This window comes from Colossoma macropomum, unplaced genomic scaffold (genome assembly GCF_904425465.1).
Source record: "Colossoma macropomum unplaced genomic scaffold, Colossoma_macropomum, whole genome shotgun sequence".
In the NCBI taxonomy this organism is placed as follows: Eukaryota; Metazoa; Chordata; class Actinopteri; order Characiformes; family Serrasalmidae; genus Colossoma; species Colossoma macropomum.
The window spans coordinates 10,026,505-10,038,969 of record NW_023494803.1 but is presented as its reverse complement, the minus strand read 5'-3'; the positions used below and the strand labels follow the sequence as shown (position 1 = coordinate 10,038,969).

The window sequence follows — 12,465 nt, the reverse complement described above, 5'->3', positions numbered from 1 at the left end:
TAGCCCCCTGATAAGGCTTAGTGCCATCTCTCTCTCTCTCTCTCTCTCTCTCTCTCTCTCTCTCTCTCTCTCTCTCTCTCTCTCTCTCTCTCTCTGGCTGTGGGCAGGATTAGCTCACCTGCTTTAGTTGCATTTTAAGTTGACACCTCAACATCACATAACACACCTGCATACCTCACCTCTCTCCATCAATCTCTCTTTCTCTTCTTTGTCTCTACATCTCTCCTCTTTTTCTCTATCTTTTGCTTCTCTCTGTCTCTCCATCTCTCTCTATCCTTTCATCCTGTTCATCTTTCTCTTTTTCTCGCTGTGTCCCTCTCTCGTTTCTTTTCCTGCCACTTTTTGCTTTTCCCTCTGTCACTCTTTCTCTCTTTTCTTCTCTTCTTTTCTCTCTCTTCTCTTCTTTTCTTTCTCTCCCTCTCCTCTTTGTTGCTTTCTCTTTCTCTCTCTTCCTCCCTCTCCCCACCTTCTCTCTTACCATCCATCTTTCTTTCCATCCTTTCCATCCTTCTTCTCTTTTCCTCTCCATCCTGTTCATCTTTCTCATTTTCTCTCTAGCGCTCTTTTCTTTCTCTCCCTTTTTGCTTTTCCTTCTGTCACTCCTTCTCTCTCTCCCTCTCTCCCTGTCTTCTCTCTCTCTCTTCTCCTCTCCTTCTGTATCTCACCTCTTCTTTGTCTCTTCTCTTTTCCTTTTTATCTTTTGCTTCTCTCTCTCCATCCCTCTATCCTTTCATTCTGTTCATCCTTCTCTTTTTATATCTTTTTTCCCTCCCTCTCTTTGCTTTTCCTTCTCTCTCTGTCTCTCCCTCTCTCTCTTCCTCTCACTCTCTCTCCTTCTCCTCTTTATTGCTTTCTCTCTCTCTCTTCCTCCCTCTCCCGACCTTCTCTTATCTTTTCTGTCTTCCTTTTCATCCTTTTCATCCTTCTTTCTCTCTCCCTCTCCATCCTGTTTATACTTATTTATCTTTGTCTCTCACCAATTTTCTCTCTCTTCTATCTTTCTGTTTCTCTTTTCTCTTTTCTTTATCCTCCCTCTTTGCTTGTCCATCTCCAATTTTCTCTTTCTTCTGTTTTTCTGTATCTTTTCTCTTTCCCCCTTCCCTCTTGTCCTCTCTCAAACTGAAATGTTGAATAAAACATCTTCAAAAATTGGCGCCTTGCTTTCAGTATTTCATCTGCAGTTTCTAAGTTACTACTGAATAAAATGGCGTTTTTAATATGAGAGGTGATTCCAAACTTTTCAAACTGATGTTTAAAAAATCATTATGTTAAACTTTTGAATTTAATTATTTTATTAAATAGCATTAAAATACTTTGTCCGACACTGGCCTACAGAATATGAAAAGAAAACAAGAGAGAAAAAAATGTTTTCTTTATTTGTGTTGCAGTAACGAGAATTTGCTCCTTTGAATTGGAAAATGGTAATACAAGTCATTATGTTTTGGCTATTTTAGTGTTTTGAAGGTGGGTCCCAGAATTTGTTTGGGATAATCCACATGGATATGCACTCATACTGATGGTACGTGTCCATGTGCGACTTTGCTTTGCCACATTCTGTTCGTTTCACTGGAGAGCTCTGCCATCGCGCATGCATGACGGTTTGCGAAGATGTTGAGCAGATTTTAACTTCATACCCGTGAATGCAGCTGCCGCATTGCTTTCAGCCAGTCGTGCAACGGTCGACTGGTCTTCATCAGGAACCCCAAACATAACTTCGTCCAAGAGTAGAGAGCAGAAACTACGACTCCTTTAAATATATTAACAGTTCTACAGAATAATGAAAATGTCTGATTTTGCACAGAGCTGTTGATAGTGAACATTTGGAGGGAAGATGTTAAATTGGATAAAGTTCACATGGTTTGAGCTGTAAGACAAAATTTAAACCATATGGAGCTCATAGGTTACTTGCCAAAGTAACTAGTGAGATTGAGCGAGCTAACTTTCTAGCTTGTGTGCACAGCTGATGCATTCTAAAATGATAAAAAGCATAGGTGTGTATTTTAGCCTCTGTGTATCACCAGATGTGTTCGATTTGGTTTCTTTGTTCCTTCATTTCAATAATGACATAGAAATGCCCCCCAGCAGAAAGATCTGGTGGACTGTGGTGAGAAAAAGTGCCATTGGACTTGGAAAATGTCAACATTAACTAGCTAACTCTGCTAAACATCCTAGTTTGAATCTGTCCTATTAACGATTAAGATTTTGGGAAGTTAATAGTGTTATAAAAAATAAAAGAACTTGTTACACATAGATGACAGTCCAAACGTAGGATAATAATACATAATAGCCATCTAAGGTAACGATACAGTAAGTACGTATGTTTAATTGCTTTTGCTTTACAAAAGCGACTCCATGTTCACAAACTGAAACACATGCCTGAGTTCCAACCTCACTGTGACTGTGTAGACACCTGTGTGCCTCTGTGTGTGTGTGTGTGTGTGTGTGTGTGTGTGTGTACACAATGTTCTGTGGTGGGATAGAGATCCAAAACCTCTCTTCCTTTACACTGCACACTTCTTTCACACACACATCCTCCCTCTCCCTCGTCTCCCAAACACACTCACTGTGTCATGACAAATGTATCACCTCTCGGTTCACTGGCTGGCACGGCGGCTGGCTGCCTGGCACCGCTACAGCACCATGCCCCTCTCTTTCTGTCTCTCTCTCTCTCTCTCTCTCTCTCTCTCTCTCTCTCTCTCTCTCTCTCTCTCTGTGCGCAGCAGAGCGCCTCCTTCCCTGGCTCCTCTCACCCCTCCTGCCCTCCAGGATCCTCCAAAAGAGCAGCCAGACCCAGTGCCCACTGCGCCCGCTGCCTGGGCAGCAGTGGCACCACTCATGCCTGAGCAGCCACGGTGGCACAGCGCTGCTGTTGACTCTCTGCTTGTTGTCTTTTGTCTTTTATTTTGTACAGGAAAGGCAGAGTCTCAGTTCACACACTGTGCACTATATTCTTACACTGTACACCAGGGGGGTATGAATGCATCTGACAGTGGCCTTCCAGCTGCATTGATTTTTGAATATAATGTTGAACATATATGTAGATAATTATCTATATCTGTACAGATACTTATATTGATATTATACAAACAGTTACTGTTCAGAGAAGATTTTGGCCAAATAAAAAATGTAGTTTAAATGCTTAAAGTGTTGAATAATTTCCTAAAACAGTTCATAATACTTTGCTGTGTGTGAATGTGTTTGGTAGTATCTTTTGAAAACAAATACTAATTTACACTAAATTAGTCCTCACTGGATCACACTGCAATAGTCTCCTTTTTAAAATACATTAATAATTAGTAATAATTTATTTGAAATCAAAATACTCACAATCTGTGGGTAACTCATGTCACCCTACCTGGTATGCTACCTGAACTCTTCAGACGTCTGGTTCCTATCACCACCACTGTGAACAATTCTGACTCTCCAGAACAGAGCATTTCACACCAAACCACTCTGAATGACTTTGTTTACATCTTAACCCTTTAATTATGTATTGTGATACTGGCTTTTGCAACGCTGATATCACAGAAGGGTGCAATAGGCAAATGATTGCTTCATCCATGTACAGTTTTTCTGACCGATCACAGCTGCTGATGAGTTTCTGTAGTTCAGCAGAGGTCAGTTATGTTCACAGTAATGCTGTCCAGTCACGTTACTCCCAGTGTGAGGGTACTGCGAGCACCAAAAGTGACTAGTGCGCTAGAGTAGAGCTTGATTTGAGACACAACCTTTCTGTCTCTCCCTCCCCACACACAGAGCTTTTCTTCTCCTTTTCTTGAAGATGTCCTGTGTCGTGGTAGCAGCCACCCCCGAGGGTCTTCTTTTGACTTTTTTTCTTTCTTTCTTTCTTTTTCTTTCTTTCTGAAAGTCTCTGGTTTCTCTTTGACAACCTCGTTATCCTCTGTGATCAGCTGCTCATGGCCTGGTTGGACCGCTGATCTCTCTCTCTCCTTGCTCTTTTTTTTCCCCTCACTGTCTTTCTCTCGCTCTGCTCGTTTGCCCAGTTGGAGAGTCCAGACTGAAGCGGTCAAGCTCCAGTGTAGCTGAAGAAGAGCCACTTGAAGCCTATTTGGAGAGAGAAAGGGAGAGGAGGAGGGAGAGGAAAAAAAGAAAAGGGGCTGTCTGTGCTGCGAGTTAGGCCCTATTGGAGACTAAACTCTGGAGCCAGTTGTCAGAAGGGCCAGTTCTTCCATTTAATGAGAAAATGGTCCAATTTAAAGCCGCCGTCAGGAACTGCTGTATCAGCACCGCAGTGCCCAGACAGCTCCCTCCCAGAGAGCAGAGCGCATGGACTGTATTAGGGCTGTACGTCTCACTGTGAAATCTCAGAAGTGGAGTAAATATAGACACAGTGTACGTATAGAAACAATATGTCAAGTTTTTTTCTTTTCTTTTTTTTTTTCTTTTACAGTTGTGCATACTTTATTGAACATTATTATAATTAGAATTGATCATAAACATTTATACCCTTTTAAAATTCATGCAGTAGGCCGTATCGTTGGGAGATTAAGAGTTAGATCCCTTGCAATGGCACAGCCATTCTTGCCCCGTCATTTAGCACGAGGTGTTTGTTGAAAAGAACTTGAGCCATCCAGTGATGTTGCATTAGCAGTTTGGAAAGATGCAGGAAATGTTTGCTAACCTTCACCCTCCTGGGTTGGTTGGGGCTGATCTAGCTGGCCTGGACTAAAAGTTAGGGAGTAAAAGATTGGGTAAAAGTACAAAAAAAAGATCACTTTCTCATATCAGACATTGAATGATGGCTAGTTAGCACAGCTGTTTGACAGCTAACTGTGGCTTAGACAAATGTGAGAATTTTCTCTGTTTAAAAATTACGATAAATATTGTATTATCTTAGTTTAATGTTGTTTCAGTGTATTATGGTCCTTTTCTTCATAACAAGCATAAAAATCACTAGTCGTGCTGATGTCTCGTTAGCTAGCTAAATTTCCTCTTCCACTTTAAATAGTGCAGCAGTTACATTCTGGCACCTCAGGCATCAGAACTGCTGCTCCATTTAAGGTGGAACAGGAACATTTGAACAAGAAGCTGGCAAATAACTGACTTCAGCTTCATATCACTGAAGAATTAGGGGTGGACAATAATAAATAATTGCCTCGCTTTGAAGGCATGTGATTTCCCTAAATGTAACTAAAGCCCAGCAGTGAGGTTGCTGAACTTTACCCTCCTCTGCTATCACTGCAGACTGGCAGGGTCGCCTACAGAGCAGCGCTAGTAGCCTGTTAATGAATTAATGTTCTTTATTAGAGGGTCCCGTTTCGTAGAGGAAGATTTCAACCACTACACCTTTTAACTCAGTTCCAAGGGGCAAGATAACACCCGAAAACAAGGGGTAGGGTAAAAATAAGAAATGGGACTGGGCCAAAGAGTAAATTCAAAATTGTTTAAGCAGTGTAGTTTCTCTGTATGGCTTGTATGAACTGGGGAGAGAATCAGTGTTTACATGCTAAATCTCACTGTTTTATTTAAAAAAACAAGGCAATTGTGTTTTTCTGTGATACGGGCTTTTAAACTGTCAGGGCAGGAAGGTTAACTCTCCTGTCTAAAATTTACCCTTTTTTTTTTCTCAGTTAAAGGTGTGTCCTGGCCTCGGGTTTGTGTGTTTGAATTGTAGTCAAGCTCTTCACTCTGTAGCCTCTGGGTTTATTCCACTAAAGTGTCTTCCATTAGCTGCTGCTATTGGGATGCGCTGATTAGCATAACCAGCTCATTGTCCTCCACAGCGATGGCTACAAACACGCCATTTGGATGGAAATGGGTGAAACAGAGCTAATTAGTTTAGCATTGCTGGTGTTAGGAAGGGTTATTGCTGAGAGAGAAATGGTCCGTTCTACTGGACTGGAAAAGAGTTAATACAGAGATTAAGAATGAAAAAAACAGCTTAGTCAGCATAAATAAATAAATTAATAATAAATAAAGCAAAGAGCAAAACGGAGACTGGAGCCACTGTCTCTGGAGAGAGTCTGTTTACTTGTTTTTTTGGGTATACAGTCATGTGTAAAAGTTTGAACAGCCTTGGTCAAATTAGGTTTATATATCATGGAGTTAACTTGATACATTATTTTTTCTGCAGTTATTATTAATCCATGGCTGGGAGTTCAAGAGAGCACAATTGGCCTCATTCTCTCTGGGTGGGTAGGATGGCCCCTGTCTCCTCCCCCCATCGCCCAATGCAATGCTAGTCAGAGCAGGCGTCTGTTAGCTGCCGTAACAGATCTGGCGTTTGGCTCTTTCCTCCGAGCGCATTCACCTGTCCAATGATGTTGCATGAGCAGCAGTTCAAAAAGATGTAGTGGAGCCTCACAGAACTCTGAGGAAGCCTGCGCTAGCCTTCACCCTCCTAGTGCTGGTGGTATCATGTGATTGTGGGAGTTCCAACTAGTGGGTGAATTGGATACGACTAAATTGGTGAGAAAAATTGGGGGGGAAAAAATTATAGCTAAATGTTAACTAAATAGAAGCAGCTACATAAGAAGCAAAATAAGCTTTACCAGTTTGTATTACTTACAGTAATTTAGTAACATAACCGGCTTTCAGTGAGAGCAACAGTGTCTGCATGTTCCAACCAATGAATATGTATATCATACATACATACAGTCAATGATATGTCATATATGCTGTCAGTGTTTGAACTGCTCTGTGATTGTAGCCTCTCGCTCTTGTTCATACATCTCGTGGATTCTTGCTACAGTGGAGGCTCTTGAGGGGAACTGGAGCTTCACCAAGCTGCTGCTTTTGTCAGTTTGCTGCTCATTGACTGATCCATAGTTCTTCCAATGTAGTCTGCTGAAAGTATCTCTTTAAAAGCTGTTTGAATGAGAGCGATACGATCACTGGTTTTACCACAGTAACATACAGCACACTGCAGCTGGGCTTCAGCCTGCACCACCACGGAGAGCTCAAATTGGGAAACGGCATTAACAAAATTAGTGCTGATGATAATTTATCGTGTAAAATGTAATGTTACAACTTTAAAAATGAAACCTAAAATGTGGCTTATGTGAAAGTTATGGCATATTTTATATTCTATGATTTTGCAATGTTTTAAACTTACCAAATAAAAAAAGATGCCATATTTAATTGTGTTCTCTGTCGAGGTTGTGTTAACTTACTTTCACTTAGAAAATCAACAGAACGTCTGATTTGACGTGGGGTGTTTAAACTTTTACATACGTCTGTATACTGCTCACGTGCACTCCTTGGCTGTTTTCTGATTTCTCCTTTAAATAAGACTGAGTAGATTATTTTTCCTACATGCTGTCATTATTAAAATAGTTTAAATGGATTGTCGTAATCAAACCGAGCGAAAGTGCTGCTAATGAGCGGAGCTGTGTAAGCGCTGAAGCCATTATTCAGTCCATTAGTGCTCGTTTGTTCTGAAATCTACAGCCTGTGTGTACTGGAGCATTTGAACATATGATAACATGCTGCGTGTGGTAACGTGTGTACGTTTGCATTGAATTAAATGTGCAGTGATGTGATGCATGAAATGAGGGAGTTTAACTGTGATTGTAATGAGGCCTTTTACTCACACAGACGCTGGTCTCTGACTTCTGACTGAAAGGAAAACAAGTCAAGGTCTAGAGTTATTGGGCCTCATTCACCAACCATTCTTTCGCAGTCTTTACAAAAATTCTCATATTCACCAACGTTTTCTTATTTGGGGTTTGTTCTTGGATAAGAACAGAATCTACACACACTCAAGAGCACAAAGGTGTGAACAGTTTTACGCTTTAAGAACGTGTCCTGAACGTGGCACACTTTCTCAAGGACACATTTAACTTGTTTCTGTGAGCTATGAGTGAGAATTACTATGTAATTCTATAATGTATAGATAATTCATGCTAAATTGCAGAGAGCTTTTGTTATAGCTGATCATAACAGTTACTTCCAAGGGTGAACCTTATTGGATTCAGTCTGTCTGTTTAGCCCAGGGGTTTTGAGTGACTCGATGCAGTAAAACAGTTGTTCTGAGGTGGTCAGTGGTTGTCAGAGATATGCATATGTAGAGTATTTGGCCAAAACTGATCATTTTATAAGCTTTCTGTATTCTGGTCTGTGAATGAGAAATGATTCATATAAAATAACACTATGCTTTTATCTTGGAAGAATTATTGTGTGTTCAAAATACAATACGATAAGGAACTTTGTATGATGGTGTGTGTGTGTGTGTGTGTGTGTGTGTGTGTGTGTGCGCGCTGGTAAACGGGTTTCTGTCGCTGTGATCTGATTGGAGAGAGCAGTGAAATGGCATTTCTGTCAATTACTCTAGATGGCACCTGTTCAATAACCTACTTTTAACTCTCTCTCTCTCTCCTCTCTCTGTTGCAGGAGCGTGATGAGGAGCGGCGGAGGCAGCTGAGGGAGCGAGCGAGGCAGCTGATAGCGGAGGCTCGTTCTGGAGTGAAGATGGCAGAGTTTCCTCTGGCCTCAGACACGGCCACCGCTGCAGCGGAGTTCAAAGGAAGGTCAAAGGCAGCTGGAGGTGGGGGCAGGGGGCTTTATACACACTCACTCACTCGGACACATACACACACAGTTTCTCTTTACTACAGCCATAGCGATCAACAGAAACTGTTAAACACACCTTACATGCTCTTCAAACTTACACACACACTCTCACATGCTCAGAAAACACGTGTTCACATTTATTTGGATTTTATTTTTAGCATTTCCTCCCCTATTTAGTCATTGCCCGTTCCATGTGTGAGCTAGTTCTCCTCCTATCACATGATGGTACCAAGCTTGGTAGGTGAAGACCAGAACAAGCTCTTTAGTACAACCCATTCTGCTGTCACTAGCTGTGTTTACATGCAAAGATTTTTGCCAATCTGATGGAAAATCTTCATTTACATGCTCACTACAAGTAATCTGAATTATGTGCATACATACAAAACCACTTAATGTAGACGTTACCATGACAACCAGCATCACGTCCGGTCAGAGTGAGATGACCAGCAGTGAGCAGTGCTTGTGTTTTTAATCACTTTAAAATATGTCAGACTCAGGAAGACATACATCACATGTACTTCGTGTTCTGAGACACATAAGCTGGACGCCCGTCCCACCGCCGTCTTTTAAAGCTCAAAGCATAAACTCTCCTCTGCAGACCAGTTTCTGCTCCCGCCATGTTGAACGTTATAAACTTTCACTCTGATGCGATGCAGAACGTACTTAAACTTTCCGATTGGCAATGTAATCAGATACAGGAGTTTACACAGCTATTATTCTTCTATTTAACAGATTATTTACAGGATTACCCACCTTGTTCAGTCAGATAGAAATTGTATTCCAAATGGCCTCAATCGGACTAGCCTATTCCGATTGAGGTGTATACATGGACGTGTTCTGTTCCGATTGAGTTATCATTTGGATTATTAACGGATTCTCGGGCTGCATGTAAATTTTATTTTATTTCTAACAGATTTTATACACCTGTTAGAAGTGGGTGTGGCTGAAACACTAGAACTCAGTAATTAGGGTGTCCACATATTTGTGTGTTTTAAAGTTCTGTTCCTGTGATCCCCCAGTTATTGTTGTTCAGTTTCAATTTCAATCCCCTTCACCACCCCTGCTTCATGCCTCTCTGTCCTGGAGATGAACACAGCTGCTAATTCTGTTACAGCAGTTAACAGACGCTTGTGTTGGCCGTCATCACGCTGAGTGACGAGGGTGGGTAGGACGTGCTTTCTTGTAAGACTCCTGGCAACGAATAGCTGTGGATCAGACTTGTGATCTGATAATAGAGCCAGCGCTAGACTGTAGTGCCAATCTGGAGCCTAAAAGACCAAAACACACAAACAGAAGCTGTTAGACGCGCTAAGTAACACACACTAACAAACTCATTATCACATTAGGAAAACATGCAAACACACATGCACACTTAATTACTTTATATATGTTTTTCAGTTTTTGACATAAGTTGAAAATGCCTGTGGCGTTTTACCTTGTATGTAAATTTCATGATGAATGAACCAAATGAAATGGCTCAAAATTACTTGGAGAAAAGTCTGGTTCCATTGATTTACATTAAAAGTGAAGTATGTTTTTTCCTTCTCCTGTAAAGTTACCATTTTGGAGATACAAGGTTTTGTTCCAACAGCAGTGAGATATATATATATATGTGTGTGTGTTTGTGTGTTTGTAATGCTAAATGGAAAAGGGAGCGTCATCTTCCTCACCCTCCATTATTATACCTCTGCTGTGGCCCAGAAGTGCACTGCATTAAGAAACACACACACACACACACACACTCAGAGTGAGTGTGTGTGAAGTCTAATTTGAAAGCGTTCACAGAGGGCTACACATCCATTTGTTCAGGCAGAAGGTTCTCAGTTAATCCTCCAGAAATACGTCAGAAAAACTAAGCATCTGACGACACACACCACACACACACCACACACACACAGGGTATTATGACCCAAAGCTCACACATATACAGTCTTATGCAAAAGTTTGGGCACCCCTGGTCAGATGACAAGCTTTTGTTGGTTAAAGTGAAACACGTCCTCTACAGAGAACACACTTCTGCACGTTCAGTACACAGTTACTGTTTATTTGTTGAATTTAACATATTGGGCAAAGTAGACTGTTCAAAAGCACATTTTATGTTTTGTTTTATTTTTTTTCCCCAATGCAGCTCTTAGGTGTTACCTGCATCATTTCTATAGACTTCATGAGACATGCACTGTCATTTGCAAAACTTTGAACACCCTGAGAGAAATTATGTTGTGTTGAAAGTAAGTTAACACATCCTATACATAACATAAACTCAAACTAGCATTTTTCTGCACATTATAATGCACAGCTTCTCGTTTAACTTATCCAAAATGGTAACTTTACAAAAGGAAAAAAACCTACTTTACTTTTAATGTAAGTCAGTGGAACCAGACTTTTTTCCAAATCATTTTGTGTCATTTCCTTTGGTTATCATAATTATTATAATAATCAATTATTATCATAATTTACATACAATGTAAAGGACAAAGGGTATTTTCATATTCTGAAAAAAAATGAAAAATGACAAAAATTGAGAAGCGAGATTCAGTGATATAGTGAAAAATTAAATCTAAAATGTGACATAACTTCTGCTCAGGCCACATTTTCTTTCATTCAATTTTCATTCGTCTTAAAGGGTTAAGTATGTTACATGTTGACCAAAGCTGATGTTTTTCCTGATCGATGTCCACTAACTGTTGCAGCCCTGGTGGTTGCCTAGTTTAAATGATTTAAGTGTAGTGTTATCCAGTCCTGCTGCTACGCCCGATTTAGCGTGTGGACAGAGTGGCCGGCCACAGCGTTTGGTTTAATGTGTTGGGAATTGGAGGGGCGGTGGCCAGACGCTGGGTCCGATTCTCCATCCGCAGTCTGAGAGTGTATGTTCAGCATTTCACAGCTGAAGGGGTGTCTGCTCTAATTTCAGCGCTCTCTCTCTCTCTCTCTCTCTCTCTTTCTCTCTCTCTCTCTGGTTAATAGCACCCCCCTCCTTCCCTCTCTGTCCCTCCATTCTGCTCGTTTACTCAGGCCTGAAACGGCACAGTGTCCCTCACTCAGTCCGAGACCAGCTAGAGTGCGTTCCAGGCGCCACATCAGGTTTGGATGGAGGAGAGGAGAGAGGGATGATGGGAAGAGAGGGGTGGGGGGAGAGAAACACATGTGGTTGGGTTTATTTGGTCTTTCTGGCTGTTGAATTCTGCTAATTGTAGAACTCATTAAAAATCGAGTTGCTGGGAGAATGCTATAGGCTTGATGCACAAGGCCTGCAGTGCAGAACGCATAATCCTACCAATACACACACACACACACACACACACACACACACACACACACAGAGAGAGAGAGTGAGTGAGTGAGCTCTAATTCTGAGCGAGCCGAAGTTGAGTAGAGCGAAACGCTTGCCCGCAAAACTTTAGCAACTCCACCAGCGTGCAGCTTTTTTAATTAGCTTTACCTACTTTAGCTCTGTCCCGCTGCGCGTGTGTGTGTGTGACACTGTATCATGGAAAGTAAATTAAAAACGGGATGAAGCAGTGGCAGTTTCTCTGCTTGCTGTGTTTTCCTTCCCTCTCTCTCTGTCTGTCTGTCTGTCTGTCTGTCTGTCTGTGATGCTGAATTAGGAACTGTGTGCGCATCAGAGCTGGGCGATATGGCAAAACTATAATATCAAGGTGCTTGTAGAATTGTTTACGATACATGATGGGTCACAATATTTATTGTTTCTGATAAGTTGGAACAGACAAAGTAGTGCAATGTTAAAAAAAAAAACATTTTTGGAAAGGAAAATTTGAACAAGAATCTGGTGAATGAGAAGCTGACTTCTGCCTTGTAAAAACTCTAACGTTAAAAGACATTTTACAAGACACTATTACAAGAAAAGTTTCCTGCTGGAGATGTGAGAAAAGTGGCTATAGCTGAGCTAAAGCTTAAAGTAGAACAAAGTACATC

At 41.2% G+C, this 12,465-nt stretch overlaps 1 protein-coding gene across 3 annotated transcripts in view; it reads left to right on the top strand.

Moving 5' to 3' along the window:
• Positions 1-12,465, top strand: part of ehbp1 (EH domain binding protein 1) — a 233,217-nt gene that overhangs the window by 154,825 nt on the left and 65,927 nt on the right. For all 3 annotated transcript variants that reach the window (XM_036594170.1, XM_036594169.1, XM_036594171.1), the window contains exon 16: positions 8,353-8,506. In XM_036594170.1, coding sequence (XP_036450063.1) covers positions 8,353-8,506 — 154 coding nt within the window. The remainder of the gene's footprint in view (positions 1-8,352; positions 8,507-12,465) is intronic.